Genomic DNA, 14,327 nt, shown 5'->3' with positions numbered 1-14,327 from the left:
TTGATATTGAGTTGTGGCCACAACCGATGCCATCTATTTCTTTGTACTGTGATAGTGAAGCTACTTTGTCTAGAGCTTATAACAAGGTTTATAATGGTAAATCTAGACATATTAGCTTGAGACATGAATATGTTAAACAATTAATAACCGATGGTGTTATTAATATTGTTTATGTTACGACAAACAAGAACCTAGCGGATCCTTTGACAAAAGGTCTTTCAAGAGACTTAGTCAAAGAAACATCTAGTGGAATGGGACTGAAACCTTCAGCCTGCGCAAAACAGACCCTCGGGTCTGTTTTGCTAGGCATGCGCGCTACAGCGCACAGCAGCGTGCGTTGCAGCGCACAGTTGAGGTTGAGTTTTAACTCTTAATGAAGTTCGAGTCTCTTAGTAGCTAAAGATATAATTCGAACGTCACCTAAGTGAACATGAGGAATGGTACCGTTCCTAACAAGACCTTGGTTTAGTCTTGTAAATGTTCATGAATCCAAGATAGAGCACAAGGCCGGAATAGTGCCAAACGATTGGAACAGTTTTGAAATCTGGGATTACACATATGTGATATATTTTCGGTATTTGCTTAAGAGACAAAGTTTAATGCAAAGCACACTATTGTCTTGTGAATACTTTGAAGTATAGTCACTAAGTAAAGGTTAAAATCGAAAGATACCTTCATGTATGTATGTGTTTATCGTTGTTAATTATGAAGAAATATTACAATCTAGTGGGGGATTGTTAGAGAGATTCTAAAATATCTCTCAATCTTGATATCACAAAATTGGATTAAAACACATTCGGGAAGAGTAGGCTGACGCAAGCACGCGCTGCAGCGCGAAAGAGTGCGCGCTGCAGCGCACAGACGCGCTGCAGCGCGTTTGGGCGTTGTAGCCTGCGCAAAACAGACCCTCGGGTCTGTTTTGCTAGGCACGCGCTACAGCGCACAGTAGCGTGCGCTGCAGTGCACGGGCGCGCTGCAGCGCGCGTTTGGGCGCTGCAGCCTGCGCAAAACAGACCCTCGGGTCTGTTTTGCTAGGCATGCGCGCTACAGCGCACAGCAGCGTGCGTTGCAGCGCACAGGCGCGCTGCAGCGCGCATTTGAGCGCTGCAGCGCAAATCTTCGACGGAAAATGTGTTTGTGTGTTTTAGTGATCTGAAAAGGTCTCGAACCATTGTATCTATTTGTGATATGTTTTCTCACATATCTGAGCACTTATTAACAATAGAAATAACTATTGTTATAAGTGCATCAGCATATAAAAGATAACCATCAAATTGAAAAGGTATCTTTATGTGAAAGGTTGTAACACTTAAAGAGGATGCATGCATCTTTGTCTTTATATGATGGACTACAGAAAATACAGATTACATACATTGTTCTGGAACTCAATATTTTTGCTGGATATTGTGTTCAAGGGTTTGTTGTATCTTGGGGTTAATTTGCCATTTAGAACTCGTTAGCAAACTTTGAGAAGTGATGGCAAATAAAACCTTAAACGAAAGTATTCCTATACGCCTCAAACCCTTCTTTCTGAATTCTCTATTCTTTTCATCCTCCCAAATCCGAATTTTCCCAACATGTTCAACACCATTGGATTCAAAGACAACACCTCCCTCATGTCATCCGTCATCACCAAAATCGTCAACGTTGGAGCCTCTTTGGTGTTAATTTACGGTGTTGATAAGTGGGGCAGGAGGTTTCTCTTCCTTGTGGGGGGTGTTCAGATGTTGATATGCCAGATAAATATTGTTATGACACTCCTTTTTGTGCGTGTTTGTTAAATTTGCACTCGATCTTAAGTATTTTTTTTTTTAACTATGATGTGTCATAGAATATTTGTGCTTGTTTTTATATTGGGTATTGATTAATGTTTCTATTATTATTAGTATTATTCAATTACTTTAGTTTAATGGGTTAGTATTGACTCGTTATCGTACACTTTTCGGTTATTAAAACTAAAAGGACACAAGTGCTTTATTTTGTTTTATTTTTGGAGAAAAGTGTCTTTTAGTTATTAAATAAGGCGTGTTTATTCTCAAGAATTATATGGATGTCGTTCATTTCCTATACTAATCTTTAAATATTTTCGTATTGTAGTTCCCACTACTATTTTTTTATTTTATTCTTTTTTGAAATACCTTTTTTTGTTTTGTTTTTAATTATAGTAAACGTGTTTCTCCTCACCCATATGTTCGTTTCTAGGACTTAGGAGTCGTATACCTTGATGTTTATTCCCTCTTCTCAATGTACGAGTTGAATTTGATAAATAACACTTTCTTTCTGACCCCAAAGTGCAGATAAACATTTACGACTGAAAGCATTAATAATAACAAATCTGTCCATACATCAGTTGGGCATAAGGAATATCGGATACCATTGAATATCCAGATAACAATTTCGCGCATTGAATATTTTGCAAAAACTGAAGATATTGTAAACCCTTACTTAACTTGATTGCCCTAAACAAAGTCTTGAGCCGGAACTAATTATTTGTAATGTCAGCACCCAAAAGTTAGGTCTAAGTTCAATTACACTTATAGGCACATACCTACGTAGGTATGTATGTATGTGTGTCTGCATGTATGTATCTATGGATGTGTATGTGTGTTTGTGTACTACGTGTCTCATAACAAGTGTTAGGTTGGGCCCATTATTAAATGGACTTATCTAGTTACCACCTTTAAACTGTTCCTTACACTTGCTTGCTTTTATCTACAACCGTGGTTATTTTTAAGCTACTTTGAATGCTCAAAATCTAGGGTTGAAATCTGTTGTCCCGAATTTTGCATCTCATTGGTTGTCCCCTTAAACACTATTTCACCAATCCATTTGACTGCCTAAGTAGTTTTAATATTTGATATTTATTATGTGGCCAAATTCTTAAGTTTAGATGATACGGTAAAATAGTATTGTGAGGAAAGCTAATAGGATTAGAAATTTGGGAAAATAGATTTGAACTCCAAAGTGATATCTAAAGTTGAAGGTGAGGAATGATAGCCCAAAGGAAGAGAAAGAGAGAAGTATATCAGATGAAACCTACTTGGCGTACTTATGTTTCTTCAAGAATTAGTCTTAATTTTATCATTGGCACACAAAATACTAGTAGAAACTAAAAACTAATAATTTTCATTAACATTAGGTGATATAGGAATAACCATTGGTCATTTGGTGTAGAGTAGTTGGCTACTCATTCTTCTCAATAAGATATTAAGTTCGAGGTAATCTCGATAGATAAAATATATGGACAATCCACTTTACAAGAGATCTATATGCCACAATCGAGATCATACGAGTATGTCACCTTCTTTCTCTAAAGTCTTTTATTTTCAAAGAAAAGAAAACGTGATAGAGTGAGAATTTTTAAAATGTTGATATGTTTTCTGAAATTACCTTTCATCCGTCTCTTTCTTTGGTTTGTTGGTTCAAAGAAATGCCAAAAAGTAAACTGCAGCCTAAGAATTGCGAAGTGTGGGGACTAAATAGGTTGATCTCCAAAAATTGTGTGGCTGGACTCAATCAGCTGGCTTAAATTCGTTTACAAAAGATTTTGTACAACAGTTGTTGGTCTTGAGATATCCTCATCATAAAAGTTGCATAAACGTTATTCTACAAAGTTGATAAAGAAAGTCGTAACTTTAAATATATATATATATATATATATATATATATAATGTGTATATACATATAGGGCTTTTCTTCAATCTTTCTGAAGGAACTGTTCCTCTAACATAATATAGAAGTATAAAATGTAACATGCTATTTATTCAACATCATACTAACATTAAAAATGTGAGATATCATGATATTTAATTATCTTTAACTATCATTACACTTTCTAACATCCTTATTATGTTGAATAACCAAATTAAAGTGTAACAATAGTATGAGCTAGTTGAAGTTTTTTGTGTTATGTCTTTCTAGTATATATATTACCTTAAATAATTATAATGTTACGTTTCTACTTTCATATGTTACGTCGGATGGACGGTTCCTCGTAAAGACTGTAGACAAAGCCTATATATATATGTATATGCATATATGTATTTTTATATGACAGAGATTGAAATTAGACGGAGTAGTTGTTTTGTATTCGACTAATCAAGTTAATAAACTAGCCGCCTAACTAATTAGAACCATCCAAATATCAGATGGCGCCGTTGATGAAATGGCACTGACCAAGTGACCATGACTTACAAGACCAAAAGATTTAGTTTTCAAAGCCTTGAGAGCTACGCCTACGCAGATCATCAACATATATCTGGATTTTCTCTATTTGACTTTTAAATTTGGGACTGAGATATATAGTGTATTAATTTTTAAGTTACGTTTCTTGATCGTATCCGGATATGCACCAAGCGAACGGTTGATAATTGTTTTGGCAGAAAGAAAAATATGGGAAAGTAGATGTAATTGGAAAGCTTTTTTTTTTTATATATATATATATATAATTAAGAAACGTATTTGAGGGTATTTGTGGGACAATGTGAGAGCAATATTAATAAGAAATTAACTTTAAATTTTAAATATTTTTGAGGTGCCTTAATAAAATATTGGGTATTAATAAAATTTCTAAAAATAAACCTGACCAGCTTAGTTATTCCTAAAAGAAATATACGGCGTGTTCATTTTCTTATAATTCAATATTATCGACATAATTAATTAGTAAATTCAAACTAACTCTTTTTTTATTATGATAAAATATTTTACTAATTCACTTATACCCTTTTTTATACACCCATTTTTGCGTTATAATATATAACTCATCAACAAGGAGAAACCGACATTAGGATGACCATTACAATAAATAGACTTGCTCAAACATCATAATTGCTTAAGTTTTTAAATTATTTGATCGTCACTATTAATGCGTGTTTCCTTATAATCAAATTCAAACTCCATCCACGTAAACGTTGGTGCACTGATCACAACCAATTAACCACAATCTTTGTTTAATTATATGGAATGTTTTATTGAGTGACTTGCCGAAATATATCAAACAAAGTTTCACTATCTTTTGCTGATATAATAGTTGCGAAACGAGATCTCTTTCAAAACATGAATATCATGCATTAATTAATTCCAAAACCCCAATAAAGGAGATCCCAATTCTCTTCAACCTTTTGCCAAAACCCAAGATTTTCCTTTTTGTTTTTTTTTTTTTAATTTCTAGCGTGTTATTAATTTATTTTTTTCTTCCATGGAAGACCATGCTTTAGAAGCTTGCCCTTCAGAGGCTTCAAGCACATATGATGATCAAAAGAAGATGCAAATGGAATTCACAGAAAACTCACCACCTGATCCGCTTAAAAGATCTGAACCGAGTTCTCAAATTCCCCTTGATCTCAAGCTTTCTAACGAAAAATCGGTAGGTGGATCAAAGTTAGAACGCAATCTTTTTAACTCTATAAATCCTAGCTCTCCACATCATGCCTGCAACAAGAGCGTAAAGTCTTCCGTTAAGCTTTCATGTGAGAAGAAAACTATAGAAACTAAAAACAGGGTTTTTCCATGCAACTTTTGTACGAGATCGTTCTCAACTTACCAAGCATTGGGAGGCCATCAAAACGCATACAAACAAGAGCGTGGAATGGCCAAACGACACCCTTCGGAATCGTTTGGGAATCCTCAATTCCCTTACTACCCTTATTCATACAGTCCTTCCCATTATTTGTGTGGATCATCTTTCAATAAGCCACAACCGGGTGTACGGATGAGTTCAATGATAATTTGGCCATCTCCGGTGTGTCCTGAGGATTCGGCCTTGATGGTGGCGGTAGCTTATGGAGGTCAAGGTAAAGGTTTTATGACTCCCAAATCTTTCGTAGACGAGATGCTGAGATCGCATAACGTTTTTGCTAGTAGTGTTGGTTGATTAGGGTTTGAAGGAAGTAATTCTTCCTCACGATTTGAACAAATTAATGGTGGATTTTATCTCAATTATGGTGGTTCTAGTGTTGCTACTGCTACTTCTAACATTAGTATCAATCAGGCAACCCAAGGTAATGATGCTTTTGAAAGGAGTAGCGATCAATCTGAAAATGCAAAAACAGTACTTATTGATCTATCTCTTAAGCTTTAGTTCTTTGATTATTCAATTTTCACTTTATTTTCCAGTACAACTAAGATGTTTATGTTTCTAGATCGTGATATTTTTTCAATATGTTTATGTTTCGAGTGGATTGTGTAGGACAGAGTAGGGTTTGCTCTTGCTTTGTGGAAGGGTTGGGTGGTCGACATTAAGTGTTGTTCTAAATTTCATTGACTTTTTTGTCACTACCCTAGATGAAAGCGAATGGCGGTTTTCACAGGCCTTTACGGACATAGAGAAAAAGCGCAACGCCATCATTCTTAGGAACTCCTCAGACGCCTTAGGAGCCTTTACACCTCCCTTAGGTACTTAACACTTGTACAAAGTATTCCCTTAAAAAGAATTTTTTTTTTTTTTTGGTAGAAAAAATTATATTATATATAGCATATATACACTTGGTTCTTTTTTATTTCAATTTTGATCTTTTGGCATTCAATGAGTAGAAAATATTACGGAGATACACCCCGGACAACTAAGAAAAGAGTGATCCTTATCTTTATAATATCAATATGCTAAGGATCTCGAGATTGGGTGGTTTTATATGAATATTAATATATGAATTACAACTGTTACCAAATATACACACACACACACACCAATCATTACGTAATTCATGTGTGTAATACTAATATCTCTTTATTGGCATATAAATTGCATATCCTTGATAAAAACAAAGAGACACAAAGTATAACTATAAATTAGGAATTGACGATATTAATTTCTTTTAAGTTTTCAATGAACAATTAAATTTACTAGCCATTTTACTTGTAAACATCCTTAGTCTTTGTAAATTAGTTTTATTGCATGGTCAAATTTTTTGAATTAAATTCTATAATTTCTTTTTGATCATTTCTTTTGTTTTTAGTTTTGCATTTCTTATTTATTTATTTTTTTTAAAATTGAACGCATGTTGATGCGTATTTTTTATTTATTTATGACATAAGACGTGCTTTAAATTTACCTATTTTATGTGTTATTTCATTGTCCTAGGATGTTTCCTATTTGCTTCTTTTGTAATTTAGAAGTCAAATCAGGACAATATATCTGCCGTGTTTCATTATCCTCTTATTACTTGCTTTCAAATATCGATCCATTTATAGTGTTCTTAATCCTTGTCCGATTCCTAAAGTTTTCTATCTCTCTCTGGTCAAAAGTCTTCTTTTGTTTTTTGTTTTCCTCTTCTTTTGTTTTCTTCTTCTTATCGTTCTCCTTCTTTCTCTACTTTAGTCCAAACCCCTCCACCCCCCGGCCCTCCATCCCTCCCTCCCTCTCCCCCTCTCTCTCTCTCTCTCTCTATTTGTTTTATTTGTTGAAGTGATGGCAGATATTGAATCAATCCCTGAACACCAAGTTGTAAATGTAGAAAATGTCGATGCATCTCAAATGAGTTCTTCTGGTCAATCTCCAAAGATTTGTGTCTCTGTACCATTTCTTTAGAAGGCAATTCCTCAAACGCTTTTGTATCATTCTGTCATGCAAATGTTTTTTTTTTCTTTTTTGTTGAGAACTTTTTTTTCCTCTTCTTTTACTATAGCTGATTGCCGAGGTATTGGGCACATATTTTGTTATATTTGCTGGTTGTGCTTCTGTGGCTGTGAATTTGGACTTTGATAAAGTGGTAACTTTTCCTGGGATTTGCATTACTTGGGGATTGGTTGTGATGGTCATGATCTACTCTGTCGGCCACATCTCCGGAGCGCATTTTAATCCCGCGGTTACCATTGCTTTTGCTATTACTAAGAGATTCCCATACAAACAGGTAAAATAAACCATAATTTACGTTAGCTGGCAGTGTTATTTCTTCTGTTTTTGAGCAATTCTGGTCTGATGAGGTCCTATGTTCTATTTGGAGATTGTGGCTGCTGAGCCAGTCTTTATGGCTTAGTCTAATAAAGTTTCTTTTATAAAATAATAATAATAATAAATAAACTACAATTACATTGGCTTGTGTGAGAGTCTTGGACCAAACTTTGCCTTGGATTCCCCCTGAGATGCTTGTGGAATTTTCATGGAACCTCAACTTTGTTGCTCATAGTATTTGGATTAATTAGTGTATTTTCCTTTTGACTAATTCATTGATTTTCCTTCCCCTCTTTCTGTCCTGATTTCTCTTTCCTGTGTTTTTTTTTTTTATGTATTTATCGATTTTTGATTTCTTTCCTTATTTTTAATGCCATTGTATACGGACAACTCTTTGTAATTAACCGTATGTTTGTGTATATATTCATTAGTAATGCAAATGTAAACATACGTCCCCTCAATATACACAAAAATTACTTCTCCGTTTGGATGTTACATCAATTACATTGGGTACTTTCAAAGTCCGCAATTTATGTGAAATGCACGTAAGAATTTTTTGTTGTTATATGCGGATTAATTGTACAAGCTTAGTTTATGAATTTTTTTTTTGAACGGTTAATTTGTGATATGTTCACTGCTCTTTTTATTTTTAATTTTTAATTTTTGTTTTCGTAGATACCAGCTTACATTGTCGCTCAAGTCCTTGGATCTATGCTAGCTAGTGGTACACTCAGACTATTATTTGATGGCACACGATATCGGTACTTTATAGGAACAGTTCCTGCTAATTCTTAGATGCAATCATTTGTGATTGAATTTATAATCACATTTTATCTGATGTTTGTTGTGTCGGGGGTTGCAACTGATACAAGAGCGGGTAGGATTGATTTTTATATCATTTTTCATTATTAATATAGTTGATCACATATACATATGTTTGTATTTATTTATTTATATTTTAATGTGTGCAGATTGGAGAGCTAGCTGGGCTTGCTGTTGGCGCTACAGTTCTTCTTAATGTGTTGTTTGCAGGGTATATTATTAACACTTCTGTTTAATTCATTTCATATTTGATTGTCATGCAAGTGATAACATTGGTTATGCAATATTGGTCACAATTAAGCATATTGGTCTCTTTATTTTTCATTTGTAGATTGGTGCTAGATTGCTCTCTTTTAATTTCTAGCTCAAAAGGGTCTTTTAACTCTTAATCCTAGCTAATGATTTTGGGGTCCTATAATTGTGTTATTGCAGGCCAATTTCAGGTGCGTCAATGAACCCAGCAAGAAGCTTAGGTCCTGCAATAGTTTTCAACCAGTATAAAGGAATATGGATTTACCTGGTGGCACCAACTCTTGGGGCAACAGCTGGCGCATGGGTCTACAACTTAATCAGGTTCACTGACAAGCCACTGCGTGAGATCACTAAGAGTGGCTCTTTCCTAAAGAGCCTACGATGTAACCGCTCCAACTGATAGTACACATTACAAGTCAAAGAACAGTATTACAAGTTGAGGACAAAAAAAAAAAAGAGGATAATATTTCGTTTTCCTATCTAGTATCATTACTAATGTAAAAGAAATTACGCTACTGTTGGTTAGAGATTTATAGGGACTTGTGTTAGGTTTTCTTGTTTTCTGTTAGTAATTGAACTTAAAGTTTGCTTCTTGTTTTCTTGTTTTCTATTAGTAATTGAACTTAAAGCTACATAAAGTTTTTAACGTAAAATTAGAAGCTGATATTTTGATCATCCTTTCATTTGTTTTTTTTTTTGTTTTTTGTTTTTTGTTTTTGGAGGAAATACTTCTTTTATATGGAGTGTATTATTTTTTAGGAAAAACTGCCTATATATTGTCTCCATTAAAAGAAAATTAGAAGTAGGAAAAAATGAATTAAACACCTTAAGATGCAGTCAGCTATGGAGCCACTGTTAAACTATGCAGGCCACTATAGTATCTCCATTAAAAGTTTGTTAATAGGGTTTGATATATTGGTCAGTTTTCTTAAACTGAAAACTATTAATTTGTTTAAACTCAAATCAAACTTGAAACAAATTCAATTGTGTCTCAACAGTGTCAATCCCCGAAAGTACTATACTAATTCAGCTTAAACATATATAAACCCCCTAAATTAGGAAGTTTAATTATTAAAGTTCCAATATGTAAAAAATAATCATCACTACAACATAATATTCTAGCAAGAAACAAATATAGTTTGCGGAAGGAACCAAATTTTGTTACAGGCATTAATGTGTTAGTAAAATATTCTCAACACAATTTGAGTGAACAACTTCCTGTTTGAAAAGGACAGACTAATATCCTTAACAAGATTAAATTAAAAAAAATACTTTAATTTAAGAACATTCACATTTATGTTGGGGGTATTTTCGAAAGTGAAAAAGAATTTAAGCAACAGCGTGTGAGGTGATTTACGTTTGATAAATATCATCATTACGTCTCTCTCTAGAGCTATCGCATTCATAATTCCATTTACAAAACTTCGTTGTCTAGGTATCACGCATTAAAGAGCTCCCGTTAAGAATCTCTCACTCTCACTCTCTCTCTTTTTGTGCACTTATTTATCCGTACTTGTGTCTCAAGTTTTTCTTACCCAGCTGCAGTATATATATTTTGCTGAACATAGAACCTTTTGTACGTTTTCAGCTTTTTTGCGTGGTCCAAAAACCACTCATGTTCTAATAAAACAAAATAAACCTCATTTTCTTTGACCAATATCAGTGACGCAATCAGGGCTCTTTACTACTAATGAAGGTAGTAGTTAAAATGGAAAACTATTTGGAATTTTTCGCTAATAAACAATAGCTGGAATTTGAACGGTAAATATATAATTATCTTCTTTTGACTGAGATCTTGTTTTAGTAGGTTTTTAACACGTTGTCTATCTTTTCCTACATGCAAAAAATGCATATGGAGTTTGCTGAATAGAAAAGCAAAAGTAACTAGTGGAAATTTCTGGTTATTTTAGTGAGAAAGTTGAAATTGCATGCATGAGTTATTGTTTAATAAATTAGTGTTTTTTCAATGTTAGGAATCATTACATTTAACCCTTCTAGTTTAATTAGTGGGGACCAAGAAAGCTATCTTTTTTCTTCTTTTTTCTTTTTTTCATAAATAAGACTTTCCGCTTATTCATAAGGCTATTTGCTTTTGGATGATTCTCTTTCATGGTATGCACAACAAGAAAAAGAATTTTCTCCTTCTGGATGATTCGCCAAATTCCGTTGCATTGAGTTTTATCAAACTGCAATCCATTTTTTAATACAGAGTTCTAAAATTTACAACTCTAAATTTTTTTTTAAGAGCTTATTTGTCGACACAAGCTTCGAATACGATTTCTGGTATTCCCATCCTTGAACCTATTCAGTTTTTGTTGGCATAGCCAATGACGTGTCACAGTATTTTGAGCAAATGAATAAAATTATTGAAGCGTAACAGTAGACTAACTTTAGAAAAGAGTGTTGATTTAACTTATACTTAATTACTTATTATACTAACGAACTGTCTGATTACAGGTGTTCAAATGCCTAGTTAACATCCCAAAAGCAAAATATAGTAGTAAGTTGTTATGTTACCAATGTTCTACTATAGGATTACTAGTCCAGTTGGCATTGAAATTTATCATGTCATAGTTGAGTGTGCTACACACTTTCACGATATGTTCAAGGGCTATAGAGGGATAGAGAGAGGGAAAAAAAGGATTTGGAGGGATTTCTGAGTTTATCTTTTTTGTTTAGAAAAAAAAAAGAAAAAAAAAACTGACAACACCCTCTTCTGCACTTAATATAGGCAGAATCCATTTTTACAACATGAAAATTGCCAACGAGCTCTTTACAACTGCTCGCTTCTTCTTCTTCTTCTTCTTTCTCCTCCTCCTCCTCCTTTGATCCATCCATATATTCTTCTTCTCCTACTTCTCAATCAAACAAAAATGTCAGGAGGAATGATACCCGGAGCCGGCGGCCCCAACAGGGAATATTCAAGGAGAACGACATTCTTTGTCATCGCAACATGCATTGTAGCGGCCATGGGAAGTCTGATTTTCGGTTATGATATTGGAATCTCGGGTAATGAAGATATATGAACACTTTTCACATATTCTTTGAATAAAAGTTTGAATTCTGATTTTTATTTAATTTCATTTATGTTGTTGTTTTAGGCGGTGTGACGTCAATGAACCCATTTCTGCAAAAGTTTTTCCCGTCGGTGAACCGGAAGAAGGAGATGGTAATCAGTTAACTAACCACAACCAGTACTGCGAGTACAATAGTTCGATACTAACCGTGTTCACATCGTCACTCTACTTGGCTGCTCTCCTCGCCTCGATGGTGGCTTCCACCGTCACACATAGGCTTGGTCAGAAACTGTCCATGTTCTCCGGAGGTGTCCTCTTCTACGCCGGCGCCAACCTCAATGCCTTGTACGTATTAGAAAAGTGAACTATATAACATGATAAATGATGATTTGGAAGGAGTTTAGATAATATGATAGGTACTTAATTAAAAATATGTTACATTTTTTAGTTCAGCAAAATATCATTGGCAAGTTTCCAATCAGCTAATTCGAGGATAGTATCAACTGAATTTACATTGCATTTCATCCTGTAGAATAACTTGAAGGCGAAATGTTCAAAATTCAATAGTAAAAAAAAAAAAAAAAAAAAGTTAATTATCTTTCTCTAAACTATGCCACTTGTGTGTTAAGATGACTACCAAACTTTAAAACATACTATATTGTGCCTAATGATATTTTATACCTCTGCCGATCCACTTTTGAATTTATAAACCTACTATTTTTTATGGAATATCACATGCGATGCTTATGAGAAGGCTGAAATTGATATAATTAATTTATTTAAACTTGATCTCAATTAAATCAATTGAATTATGGTTCGTTCTCGACATTTTCTCCCCAGTTTCTTACTTCTTGTAGCTACTCAAGGAAGAAAATATACCAGAGATTTGACTTCAAATTAATATCTTTAGAGCAAAGGGCACATTCATTTACAACTATTCCTCTATTGAAACAACATTTCTCAAATATGTTCATGTTTAAGTATATTTCCTTGCAGTTTTCAAAATACTTATTTTTTTTTAAAGTGTGACCATTAGAAGTACTTTTTTCATTGGTTTATGTGTTGAAATTATAGTTGGTCTTTTATTATCCATGTGCTCTGTAAAGACCATGTGAAAAGAGAAGGTGATCGAAGAGATGAAGTTGACGTTGAATATTATTGCTTGTAATATGTTGCAATTGCATGCGGCAATTTATTGCTTTTTTCTACTGCTAAATTTGAACGCAGAAAACTGATTAAGAAAGTAGAAACAACATACATTATTGCACTTCACAAACTGGTCTTTTCGCCTTCTCTTTTTGAATTCTTATTAACCTTTTTGAACATAAATACTAGGACAGTTGTATGGTGATGTTAAATACTATAATGAGATTTATATGTTGGATTTACTCCGAAAAAAATAAAAAATAAAAGCTTGAGATTATCCTAATTTTTCTTGTAGTGTAGACTCTATAGTTAATGGAGTCGATTTTTTATCAGGCGACTTAAATATATTTAAGACAAGTATTTATTAGGGCCTATATAAGATTAAATTTTAAAATTAGTGGGGCTATGTGTATATGTATATGTTATATATATATATATATAATTTAAAGATAAAGGGGACCAATCAATGTAGAAATACACATGAATGACCCTAAGTCATACCCGGCATAACTCTTAGATTAGGAGTCAATATACACATGAATGCCTTACATCATACACGGAATAACTCTTAAATTAGGAGACCGGCTCCAACAGTGGACTATGTATATATAACTATATATAATAGTAACACGATATATATTTACACGTGTGTCTAGAGTACTATATCACTTAACTCTTGAAGAATCGAGATTAAAACTGACGGTTCAGGATGAGGCAGGGGTTAATGTATTTGAGGAAACTGGTGTCAGGGACATAACCTATTAAGTTGTATATTTTAATATATTAGGGAAGAGCAAAACCATAAGTAATCTGCTTCCTGAGAAAAGCATAAAACCATATCACGTATAATGTGTTTCCATGTGAATTCATTTCAGGGAAAGAAATATCGTATAAAGCTCCCATTTATGATTGTAATAAGCTAAGCTGCCATGGCATATCTATAATAAATGGAGTTCTGAAATCACTAATGTTTTGCATAATCTCGTCAGGGTTCAAGTTGAACTTAAATTAAATCTCACCACTGTTTAATTCATAGTCTTTTCAAAGCATTCGAAAATTTTGAAATCACCTTCAAGCCGCGACTACAAAAACAAATAGCAGCTAATCTATTTTTTTTTTCAAAAAATTAAACTAAAACATACATGAATTTACCTAGTAATATATATATATATATATATATATTTACGACAATTTATAAAATG

General features: G+C 33.6%; 1 protein-coding gene and 1 pseudogene across 1 annotated transcript in view; both read left to right on the top strand.

Annotated features, from left to right (window-relative positions):
• Window positions 1-9,362, top strand: part of LOC21401968 (aquaporin NIP1-2) — a 17,058-nt gene extending 7,696 nt beyond the window's left edge. The window contains 4 exon segments of the mRNA XM_024163855.1: window positions 7,623-7,847; window positions 8,564-8,765; window positions 8,861-8,921; window positions 9,143-9,362. Of these exon segments, the coding sequence (XP_024019623.1) occupies window positions 7,623-7,847; window positions 8,564-8,765; window positions 8,861-8,921; window positions 9,143-9,362 (708 nt within the window).
• A 2,473-nt stretch (window positions 9,363-11,835) lies between these two features.
• LOC21401967 lies at window positions 11,836-12,343 on the top strand (annotated as a pseudogene).
• Window positions 12,344-14,327: the final 1,984 nt, after the last annotated feature.

Source organism: Morus notabilis, unplaced genomic scaffold (assembly GCF_000414095.1).
Source record: "Morus notabilis unplaced genomic scaffold, ASM41409v2 Scaffold3, whole genome shotgun sequence".
Classification (NCBI taxonomy): Eukaryota; Viridiplantae; Streptophyta; class Magnoliopsida; order Rosales; family Moraceae; genus Morus; species Morus notabilis.
This window is presented reverse-complemented; position numbering and strand designations above follow the sequence as displayed.